This window comes from Protopterus annectens, chromosome 2.part2, assembly GCF_019279795.1.
Source record: "Protopterus annectens isolate FY-2018-M chromosome 2.part2, PAN1.0, whole genome shotgun sequence".
Taxonomy (NCBI): Eukaryota; Metazoa; Chordata; order Ceratodontiformes; family Protopteridae; genus Protopterus; species Protopterus annectens.
In genome coordinates, this window is record NC_056730.1 from 367,209,441 (window position 1) to 367,222,000 (window position 12,560).

A 12,560-nucleotide genomic window follows, 5' to 3' on the forward strand; every position below is an offset into this window, starting at 1 on the left:
TTAAAAAAACGTTGTCAGCAATCTTTCCTTCTAAAGTACCTAAGGTAATTTTAGGTACATAGTGTGTTCCAGCTGTAATATGGAATAAAATGTTGCTATGGTGTCTTTGTGTCTCCATCCATATACTACAAGACCTGGATATGGCATGAAAAGGTCCACCAAACCAGTACTTTTATTCTGTTAAAAATAAGTAACACTGCAGCAGTAATTGTAGAAAGAAAGAAAAAAACATTTATGGTTTATCAGCAATTCCCTAACACCCACAAATGATTCAACAAAAACAGTCAAAGTTTTAAAAATAACTTTATGAATTATGTACATAGCCCTGGATACTACTAAAACAGAAAGATGAAATAACAAAGGCAAGAGTGGCAAAAATCAATAAGAAAAACTACAGTACCTTTACTTCATCACATAGTTCTTTAAGACGAGCTTCAGTATCATTTTTTTCTGAAAAAACAGTTGAAATCAAAGTAAAAAAAGTGGAAAATTTAACAAATGACAGGAGAAAGTTAATGCAAAATGCCAGTTTACAGAACTGCAGCCAGTAGGATAAAAGATGAGGAAATTCTTTAAGACTGCATCAGACATGCTCAGAGCTATGGTACCCAGTGAATTATTCAACTTTTTTGTACATTTCTGTCCTGCAGCTGGCTAATAACCTAGAAAATTTAGACATCTGCAAATGTTTACAGCACAGCATATTTTACTAAGAAAAAGCATTGAGTGCTGTTATATGTTCTGAGCAAGGAAGACTGCAGACTTTTAATGGATCACCAACATTGAACTAAACATTGCATGTAAGAAAACAAAATAAAAACATCAATAATAACAGTGATATTATTTCAAATAATTCCAAATATTAATAAGAAACATTCAAATCAGAGTTCCAATAACAATGTGATGCAGCAGAGTACAAGGTCTGAAAAAGCTTTTGTAAAAGCTTATCATACTACCACAATGACAGCAAAGAATGCAGGCATGCCCTACATTTGCAGGTGATACTGATGAGCTGGCAACAGAGATAATCTGCACAATGAAGTGTGCGACTTGCATACAACTGACTCAAACGAGTTTGAAGTTATCCAGTATTGTTTATTGAGAGAAAGATGTGCAGAAATAAGTGTTGCTAAATTAGAACTAATCCAAATTCAAATAAAAGTGTCTTGCAGGTAAAATGACCCATTATCATACTTTCAACCTTTATTTGATTTTAGCTAATCCCCTCTTTCGCTATATATAAATATATAGACACACACACACAAATACACACAGGCCTAACTGAAGACTGTTTGCACCATGTTTCAAAAGGACAAATTACTGCCTGCTTCCAGGACCAGGGGGGTGCTTGAATTAAGAATATAGTTAGCCATGACTGTGAAATTTTTCAAAAACAATTCCTTAGCCTCTAACCAATCAGAGCCATGAGATTTTCCTTTACCAGATTTGGCCAATGTGTACTGTACTTTCTCTAATCTAAACTAGTTTGTCAAGGAGCCTGACTGGAACTGATTAAACTTATTCAAATACACGAAATTAAAAAAATAATAATTCTTCATTCCTAACAGATTGTGTGTTATCTGCTGTATATAACTAGTCATAAAATGCAGCAAAACTGTTTAATATATATCCATGAGTGCTGTAGTATCTCCCTGACAAGTGGCCCTTTGTTTTATTAACTGTCCTATCTGCCAGCATCTCAATCTTCACAGCTATCGTTTCTAATTACTAGGAATAACCTCAAAATCCCCTAGTTTAAGAGATCTCTTAACAAGTTTAACTTTATGTATCATTAATTTTTTTCATTTTGTAATGTAAATCCTCAAGCTTGCACTGGTGGCATACAGGAATAAAGTCCTGACCATGGCCCAGGTGACCACAGACAATAGCGGCTTGGGTACTTGATGTCACAGGCAGGAAGCATAGATGTTGCCCATCCTAGGAGAGACCAGAGAAACAACTCTGCTATGCCTCTTGGGAGTCGATACGGCAGCCCGGCTGACATTACCTCTCTTAACAGATGGAGCAGAACTGGCACCCACAACATGCCCCATCCATAGGCTATCAATATGTGAGTGCAAAGGGGACAGGGATTTAAAACAAAAAATTCCAACCACTCCTGATGGCTGCCTGCATGATGGCAAGGGCAGCTAGTATGAACTTATAAAAATAAAATTCAATGCTTGTAAGTCAAGTCAATAAAAGGCAATCGGAAACGAGCAACAACTCCACAGACAGGAAGCATGAAACCAAGGAAAGAATGGAAAAATTATCAAAGATGCAGGTGGGACCCACACTGGTGAGATTGACGGAGAATGAGCTAGCAGAAGGCAAAACTTTGCAGTTAGGGAGGAATATGTTAAGCAAGAAATCAGTAACTAATAAAATGCCTAGATTTCAGGGTAGGGATCAGTCCTTTTCAAGACATGTGGCACAGTCAAATCACCTGGGTTAAAGAATGAGAATGACATGACAAGTAAAGGTACTAAACATCTGTGCAAACGTCAAGGAAAGAAGTCCATAATCAGCATCTTTTACTGTAGCTGATAGGGTCGATACAGAGGTGGTAGCTGGAGTTCAATACATATCAAGTGTAAGAATATACATTTTGATAAAGGGATAATTAGAGTAATTATATAACAAAAGAATATACCACAAGGCAATCAAAGGAAGCTAAATGACTGGGTCTTATCTATGGCTGGATCCTGCTGCACAGTGTAAGGGGGTGAGCTGCAAAGGCCATTGTGCAAAGCACACAGTGCAGGTGGCATGCTGTGCCAGGAATGTGGACTCTACAGATTTCAAGGTGGTAGTGAGGTTTCATTTGGAATACTCTGTTTAGCACACACACACACACATATATATATATATATATATATATATATATATATATATATATATATATATATATATATATATATATATATATATATATATATATATATATATATATATATATATATATACGGGTCTACCTGATAATGCCGAAAGCTGGAAATGCCAACAAAGAGAACACCGGCACCGGAAGATCGACAACGGAGATGACCGACAGTTGAAAATCCCGATGCTGACAACACCGACATGTCAAAGGAGCGCTAGTGTGTAAGTATGCGGTGGTGATGGACTTTAGGGTTAGGGGCGGATTAAGTGAGTTAGGGTTAGGGCGCGGGTTAGGTGAGTGTGCGACAGTGACGGACCTTAGGGTTAAGGTTAGTGCGTAGATAGTTGTGTTTGTAAGGTTTAGTGTAGGTTTGTAAGGTTTTTGGTATGCTTGTGTTGTGCGTGTGCTTTTTGGACAGAGGATTTGTTTTGTTTGTTGACTGTCAGGATTGTGGTTTGTCGGGCATGTGAAGTTTCGTGTTTTTGAACTTTCAGTTTTGTGGTGTCGGTGATTTCGTTGTCTGTGTTTTTGCATGTCGGTGTTTTCAGGTAGACCCATATATATATACACACACACATATATATATATATATATATATATATATATATATATATATGTATGTAGGTATGTATGTATGTACATACATATATACACACATATATGACTGTTGTCCATCAATGAAACAAAGCAGATGACTGATGTAGAACTGAAAAATCTGATTGTTAAAGGTGGCAGATGAGTGGCCACGAAAAGGAGTGGGAAGACTTGGAAATTAAAGCTTCACAGACAGGTAGAAGACACTTGGAATACATAACCTGAGGAAGTGATAGTGTGTAAAATCTACGATGAGCTTTAAAGGTGACTGGGAGAGCCAGGAAAAGGTGGGAGACTCAGACAACACATGGGGAGGCTTGACAAAACTACTGTTATGTGACCACACTCTCAGTGACAAAAAATGCTCATGTAGGATAGCTGCTGAAGCAACATTTATGACATACAGGAATTAGCCACAGATGACATTTGCGAGATCAGGCAGAATATGAGAACTCACTGGACATCATGTCACAGAATGCACCCTCACCAGAGCAGGGACACTGGTGTGCACCTCACATTAAGGGAGTAGTCAGCTTGCACATCTTATGATCTCTCTCTTTTTTTTTGTCACCGAAGGAAAGGGAAATATTGCCCAGTTAAGAGAGCTCCCGTGCCTTTTTTAATCAATGGAAAAAATAACTATGCTGAACAATGTTCACGAGTTTCTACCTATTTAATCACCTACCTCAGGTAGAGCATGTCCATGGAAGAATCTTCCTCCTGGTACTCGTTTCTGTGGTGCAATAGAGATGGGGGGGGCGCTGTACAGGGGAGGATGAGTGGCAGCTAACATTGTAATGGTGATCCCTCTCAAACATCACTGTCAGGGTGAGTACACTCACATATGTTAGCAGTACGGACTTCCACTGTAGCAGTATTTAGCAAAAGCAATTTCCATTACGGAAGATGGAAACTCAAACAAAACATTTAATGATGGCAGTACCACACCCTGCGCTGATTCTGGACTAGATACGGAGCTTATTAGTGCCTGAAAAATATGTGACTGAAGGACCAGGTAGTGGCCACACAGATACTATGGACAGATATATTCCAAAAAAAGGTTACCAGAGTGGCAGCAGCTCTGGTAGACTAGTGCTTTTCCCTGTTCCTGGAAGGCTTTTTATGTCTTTTTTTTCCACATCAGAGCAGACTGCCCTTTTACAACTATTCAGAAATGGTTTATTTTGTGACTGGCTTGTTCTGTTTACTTGTGGAAGAGAGACAAATTTCTTTCAGTCTGTTTAATGTACTTGGTCCTCTCTATGCAATACCTGAGCTTCCTGTAGATATCTAACAGAAGCAATATTCTTTTACCTTTATTTAAGGCTTCAGAAAAACAGGCAGGGGAATATTCTGGTTAAATAGCATCTCGGACACCAAAGTGGGCATGAAGGAGGGGTTGATCCTCAGGCTCACTGTATCTTTCTGGAAACCATTAAGTGTTCTCTGCACATTAAGGTCTGCAACTCTGAAATCTACACAATATATTAAACCTACCAGAAGTGCTGTCTTCCAGAAGTATTTGAGGGAAGCAGTTGCAGCTGGCTTCAATGATTCCAAAATTACTGCTACAACGGTTAGTTCCACTCATGTATAGAGGTAAACTACCATGACGAAGGCAATCTGAGTTTGACTGGTGTCTCGGAAATCTGCTGGAACAAGCATGGGGAGGATAAGGGTGCCTATCCTAGGGGAGGAGGGGTACTGGGTCATCCTATATCACCATCCCTGTGAAAAAGGGCAGTTATACATGGAGAGGTCCAGGGTCATGCTTTAGGTTCACCAAGCCATGAAGGCAATAGCTTTTATTGGCAGAAGTGCAGAAGAATGCACATGCACAGGAAAGCACAATGGCCCACAGTGACATAAGTTAAGCCCAATACAAATACACACACTACACAGGAGAGATTAGGGCTTTAAACAGAAAATAAGCTTCATGGCTACTTGCATGAAGGCAATGCCACTAACTGTTTTTCAGCTCCAATGATAATGAACAAATAGGCAGTTTGACTGTCAGCAGGCACTAGGGAGGGATGGGGGAGGCTACAAAACAAAATCCCAGTAGGGAGAGGAAGAGCAGAAGTGTTAAGTTGGGGGGTATTTATGAATAGAGGAAAAGGTTATACCATGGGAAGGAGAACACATTTATCTGCCATGTCTTCTTGCCCAGAAACCTTGAGAGGGAATATGGAAACTGGAGATTATCCATGTAAGTGACCAAGTCTCTGTCTGTCAACTGATATTTTTTTGCTAGACTACTGAAAACAGCTCTTTTAATATGCCATTCCTGGCTGAGGGTGTCTGCTGTGTTCTCTGGCTGCAAGGGGATGTATGTGACCCTGACATTTGTGTCAGAGTGCAATGCTTATTCCATGCCTGCATAATTAGTCTGCACAGGGGGTATAAATGAATTACTCTCTGTCTGTGGGCCACGTGAATGTTGTACTGCCTGGTGTCAGATGGACTGCTAGTTCCCCAGGCTATTTGAAAGCCTTTAAAGCTATTATGACCAGTAACAAATTCCTTGATGTTTATATACTGCTTGCCCTGAAATGGGGTCCACTGACTCTGTACCTTGAAGCTCCAGGTGTGTTCCCCTATGGTAAGTCTGAAGCATCTGCAGTCAAAGTCTGACTGTGACTGCTGAGGGGAGGGGTTCCTAAAACGCATTCCCACCTCGGTTAATATTTGGGAAATCCCACCAAGTGAACTCCCTTTCTCTCTGTATGTATCCATCCATCCTCAACCCCTTTTCCTATTTTGCACATGGGGCCAGTGTGTCGTTACCACTTTGACAATCATCTCAAGCCAAGGTTTACACTGCTGGGTGGCTAGCCTACATATACACACACAAGTAAATACCAGAACCTCATTCTCCAAGGTTTAAGATTTTTGCTTTCAGACACCACTGAATCTTTTTATACAAGGTTTGGCCAGAAGTACTGTACGAATGATGAATGTCATGCAGTCTAGGGACCTGATAAATTCTCTTGGTGTGAGGACTGTTCTGTGTAACTGCCAGAGGAAAATATCCTGTACGAAAGTAACCTTTTTAAGTGACAAGACTCTGTTTAGTACTTTGCTCAGCATGACCCCCAGAAAATCCTTGGAAATACTGGGTGTCAAACTGGAAGTAGAAAGATTTAAAGAGAAGTGCAACTTCCAGAGGTAAAGGCATATCCTGCAGTCCCTCCTAGAACTGGGTACGCAGAAGGCAGTCGAACAAGTATGGGAACATACGAATGTCCTTTGTCCTTATGAATTTCAGCAAAGGAACAAGATCAGTAAGAAGGTAATCAGCAAGTGGTAGTCCTCTGTTGTAAGCCTCAAGTGTCTTTTTTGTTCTTTGAATATTGATGCATGTAAGTAACATCTCTAAGATTCAGAGTTCAAAATTACAGTGAATGTTCCTGGTATTAATAAGGGGAGAAAGGACTGCAGGATAAGCATTCTGAAGTTCAGAAATTTTAAGAAAAGATTTAGGTTTAAAAGATTCAAAATAAGCATTCATAATACGTTTTTCTTATGAATTATGTAAAGTCTGGAGAAGTATTTCTTAGCCTACTCATTTGGATGTGCACATTCTACTGCTTCCTGTAGCGACAGTTTATCTATCAAGAGGTAAGACTAGTGTGATCTGATCCCTTGGTAGAGAGGCCTTCCCATTAAAAAAGGAAATGCACTGAATGCTATTCTGTACCCTGAAAAGATGATGGCCAGGAACCATTATTCTGAAGTAATATTCACTCAGTTGCTTCTGAAACAGCCAGCCACCCCCCCCCCAAAAAAAAGAGATGGACAGAGATAACTGGCTATAGGGGCACAGGTGAAGCATTTTTCATCATCTTTATCATATCTGAGAGAGAAGGCCAACTAACTGGCATATGCTAATTCCTTGTCTTTTCAAAGAGAGTCTGAATTCACAGGAAGAAAGGAACACTGTGGTAGTCATTACTGATCAGAGGGTCATGTCACATTGCTGCTAGCAGACCACCCTCATTCTTCCTTTTTCTTACCTTGCCACTTTTGATTTTCAAAGTTTTTCTTCAGTCTGGCTTGCTGACTCCTGATCTGACGGCAACAGAAATGCCAATTACTAGAGGGATAACTTCTGCTGTAGTTGGGAGTGGGAGAAAGAATCAGCTGTTTGATGGTTTCTACTAGCTTTCATTTCTCCACCATTTTTTTTTCAAATAGGCAGTTTCCCTCTGCAGGTGCATTAAAGCAGCTGTCCTCTTCTCAGAGACAGCCTCAGGGAGGGGTTGGAGTCCTGTTGCTCCTGATTTTATTTCTACATCTAATACTTCACGCCCACATTTAAAAACATGGTATTCAATTCACTGCATGGAAACCTAGACTTTCATGGTCTCATCATTGCACTCTAAGGATCTGTCCTTGGTATTTTACTGTGTGGTTCTGAAAATTAATATCACTTAAGGTAAGGGTAGCAAAAGGGTACACGCAGTCTTCCTAAACCTATCTAATACTCTACTCTCTATCATTTTGGAAGATACTGGGCCCTACAACTAATTCAGACCACATGGATGCAACCAAAAAATCATGGTTGGGTCCACCATCAAATTCTTATAAAGGCAGTGGGAAGTATACCAGACTGTCCAGAATATTTCAAGTTTCTTTGGCATGGGTAGTTATAAATCAGGTTTTGATGAAACCCCTACAAAAGAATTGCTGAATCCTCAAATAATAGAGGTACAACAGGGCAAATACAGATCAAACAGGTCTAGGTATCCCCTTTTTTGTCACTGATAACCTCCCATGATTAATGTTCCAACATGAAGTTAAAGGTTTCTCCACAGGAGAGGTCCTCAAGTGGAGAACCTGAGGAAAGCATTTCCTCATCATCTATACTGTGTGTAAGAGAAAGTACAGTTTTGTACCTACCATAAATGTAGATATCCGATAGGTATGCATCTGCAGTCATCACATATGGGTTGTCCTGCCTCAGGCAGCCCTTCGGTCGGCCGGATTCCAAAGTCTGGGTCCAGCGTCGGCTGAAGTCGCCTCTTCCCCGACGTCAGAGTGCCTGGGGTATAAAAGCGTCAGCCGACACCATCTTCCTCAGTTTTTCTTGCCCCAGATGCCAGGTGCCCTCTAACGAAGGCTAAATTTGGAGAAATGCAATAAATTCCAAACATGCACAAAAAAAAAATATATACATATATAAAAACAAATACACCATAATAGATAACCCCAGCTAGCTATGAGAGGGGAATGTACCCAAGAAATACCACAGAGGGGAAGGAGGGAGGGTAAACCTGACTGCAGATGCATACCTATCGGACATCTACATTTATGGTAGGTACAAAACTGTACTATGTCCTTCAAGGATGCATCTGCAGTCATCACATATGGGTAGAATACCATAGCCAATCTGGGGGTGGAGGATCTATGTAAAGGATGGTGCAGCTAAAATGCCCTGCAGGACTGCCGTAGCAAAGCCTGCTCTGGATCTGGAATATAAAGGTAAGTTGTAATGCTTGGAAAATGTATGCACGGAGCTCCATGTAGCAGCTTCTAAAATGTCCTTGGTAGCCACCCCCCTTAAGAAGGCTGTGGAGGTGGCTGTGGCTCTGGTCGAATGAGGTCTAATGTTAGCTGGTACAGTTTTTCCATGAAAGGAGTAACAGAAAGAAATGCAATTCCCTATCCATTTTGAAATTGTCTGTTTTGAAATTGCTTTTCCTTGTGCACCAGCTGCATATGCTACAAACAACTGGTCAGTTTTTCTGTAATTTTTAGTTCTGTCCAAGTAGTAGCGCAAGTGTCTGTGTATGTCCAGGGTGTGCAGAAGCTTTTTTCCTTTGTTTTGTGGATTTGGAAAGAAGGTAGGCAGGTGAATAGCTTGGTTTAATGAGACCCTAGATACCACCTTTGGCATAAATGAAGGATTGGTTCTCAATGAGACTCTGTCTTGATGAAAAATAAGAAATGGCTGTACTGCCATGAGGGCCTGTAACTCAGATACTCTTCTTGCTGAGGTTATGGCCAGAAGGAAGGCAGTCTTCCAAGAGAGGAACTGTAGTTCTGAAGATGCTGCTGGTTCAAAGGGAGGCAGCGTTAGTTTTTCCAACACAAAGTTAAGGTCCCAAGTAAGCACTGGTGGTTTCCTTGGAGGATTGATGTTTTTAATTCCTCTTAGAAACTGTCTTAGCAGAGGATGAGAGAAGACGGGTGGATCAGTATTGTACTCTGCTGAAATTGCTGAAGCATGAATTTTAATGGAAGAGTAAGACAGGCCATTGTGGAGCATTTCTGCCAAATATTCCAGGATATGTGCCATGTTCATAACTGTTGCATCTAGGCCCTTTGATGTGCTCCAGGTGTGAAATCTTTTCCATTTTGCCAAGTATGCTTTCCTTGTGGAAGGCCTGTGAGCTTCCATGATGATATCCTTCACTCTCTTGGATAGCTTATCCTGGTGATGAGTCAAGGTATTTTCCAGGCAGCTAGTTGTAATGTTTTCAGGTTGGAATGCAGAGTTTGGTAATTGTGCTGCGTCAGGAGAAGCGGCCATTGTGGCAGAAGCCATGGTTTTGTCCGTGACATGCTCTTTAGCAATGGGTACCAGTGCTGTCTTGGCCAGTCCGGAGCTATCAGAATCACTCTTGGCTGCTCTGCCCTGATCTTCAGTAAGACCTTGGTCATTAATGGAAGAGGTGGGAATGCATACACTGTTAGAGTTCTCCAGCTGAAAGAGAGGGCGTCCACTTTCCATGATTGTGGGTGGTATGTCCTTGAGCAGAATTTCTCCAGCTGATGATTGTGTGGGGAGGCAAAGAGGTCTATGTCCGGTCTCCCCCATGATTGTGCTATCTGATGGAAGATGTCTGGGTGCAGCATCCATTCGTGTGCATCCATGGTGCTCCTGCTTAAGCTGTCCGCCAGTATATTGTCCTTTCCTGGTACAAACTGGGATTGCACATGTATAATGAGAGTCAAGGAAAGTTTCCATAGATTCATTGCCAGTCTGCAAAGAGGGTAGGAATGGGTGCCCCCTTGCTTGTTTATGTACCACATAACTGTAGTGTTGTCTGTCCTTATTAGCAGGTGGCCCTGATGTAGAAATAACTTGAAGGCCTCAATTGCATGCATCACTGCCAGCATTTCCTTTTGGTTTATGTGCATGCGTAGCTCTTTTTGTGACCATAGACCTTGAATGCATATTCCTTCCATGTGCGCTCCCCATCCGTGGTCTGAAACGTCCGTTGTAATGGTTTGGCTGGCTATTGGATTGCTGAAGGGCAAACCCCTGTTTGACTGGCTTGCTTGAGCCCACCACAGAAATTCCCTTTGAAGGCATGGGATGAGTGGTATCAAAGTTTCCAAGCTGTGACTGTGCTGAGTCCATAAACTCCTTAGGTACCATTGGAGTTTCCTCATATGTAGCCTTGCTTGAGGAATCAGAAGAATGCAAGAAGCCATGTAACCCAGGGCCTGCAGGATTTTCCTTGCAGTCAGCTGAGTTTGTCTTGACAGGTTTTTGAATTAATCCGGTAGTTGGTTTTGTTTTTCTTCTGTGAGGAAAGCCATTTGGGTGGTTGTGTCTAGATCCGCACCCAGAAAATTTATTCTTTGGGATGGTACAAGTCTTGACTTGTGCATGTTGACTGTATATCCCAAGGCCTGAAGAAGATAGATGGCATAAATCAAGTGTTTTACCAGAATTTGTTGACTGTCCGCTTGTATAAGGCAGTCGTCCAGATACGGGTATATTTGCATCCCCTGAAGTCTGCAGTGTGCAATTACTGATGCCAGGCATTTCGTGAATACTCTGGGCGCAGTAGATAAGCCAAAGGGCAATGCTGAGAATTGATAATGCTCTGAACCTGCAAGAAATCTGAGGTGTCTTCTGCAGCTTTGTCTGATAGGGACATGCAGGTATGCCTCCTTGAGGTCCAGAGTTACCAGCCAAGACCCCTTGCCCAGCATGGGAAGGAATTGCTGCAGAGTCAGCATTTTGAATTTTGGCGCAATGAGGCAAGTATTTAGTGCGGACAAGTCGAGAATAGGCCTCCATTGCTTTTCTTTTCTTGGAACAAGGAAGAGTATGGAATAAAATCCTTGGCCTTGTTCTGCGAGAGGAACCCTTTCTATTGCTTTCATTTTCATTAAGTTGGAGATTTGTTTCAAAGCCTCTGCCCTTTGATTTGGTGGCAGGTCTGGCATGCCTTTTCTTTTCGGTAATGTGTGGAAATGGAACCTGTATCCTTTGTCTATTATTTGTAGTGTCCATTTGTCCCTTGTAATAATGTGCCAATTTTCTGAAAATAAGGAAAGCTTTCCGCCCAAAGGTGCTTCCAATTGAGCCCTGGTTGGCGGAGTCAAGGTAAAGTCATTGAGTCTGTCCTTGTGCAGCAGTTGTAGGCCCTGCACTACCTCTCTGGTTGGGAGGCTGCCATTGATGTCCTCTGTAGGAGCCTCTAGCTTGCCCTCTACCTCTGGCACGCCTGTTCTTGCCTCTCTGAAATCTGTCTGTGTCTGGAAAGGACCAGTTCTTGGAAGGCCTATTTCTGCTGAATCCTGGTGGTTGGACTTGCATAAAATCTTTGACTGTTTGTACAGATTTTGCCTTTTCTTCAAATTTCTTTAAGACCTCCTGAGCAGTGGAGCCAAATAACTTTTGCTTTTCCAGTGGAGCATCCAGAAGCTTTGCTTTAACATGGTCTGGCAGAGATTGTTCCTTCAGCCAAGCATGCCTACGTATGACTGCACCTGTCATTGCTGACCTACATGAAGCTTCCAATGCATCATAACCACACTGCAAGAAATGGTTGCTAACCTGTTGAGAGTTATGTACCAGATCCTGAAGTGATTTGCGATCTAGGGGTTCAGGTGAAGATAGCTTTTTATGCAATTCATCTAACAAATATTCTTGGTACTGTATCATATGAAATTGGCAGTTTAAAGCCCTCATAGAAAGGGTAGCAGTATACACTTTTTTACCCCATAGCTCTAAAGCCCTGGACTCCCTTTCAGAGGGGAGTGGGTTTTTTGTAGTGACAGCTGCAACCCCTTTAGGGCCCTGGGAAATAGTTTCTGGATCAGCAGAGTGGGCCTTGTAAAG

At 41.6% G+C, this 12,560-nt stretch overlaps 1 protein-coding gene across 1 annotated transcript in view; it reads right to left on the reverse strand.

Moving 5' to 3' along the window:
* Window positions 1-12,560, reverse strand: part of FAM135A (family with sequence similarity 135 member A) — a 1,678,755-nt gene that overhangs the window by 1,181,015 nt on the left and 485,180 nt on the right. The window contains exon 10 of the mRNA XM_044063901.1: window positions 401-450. Within this exon, the coding sequence (XP_043919836.1) occupies window positions 401-450 (50 nt within the window). The remainder of the gene's footprint in view (window positions 1-400; window positions 451-12,560) is intronic.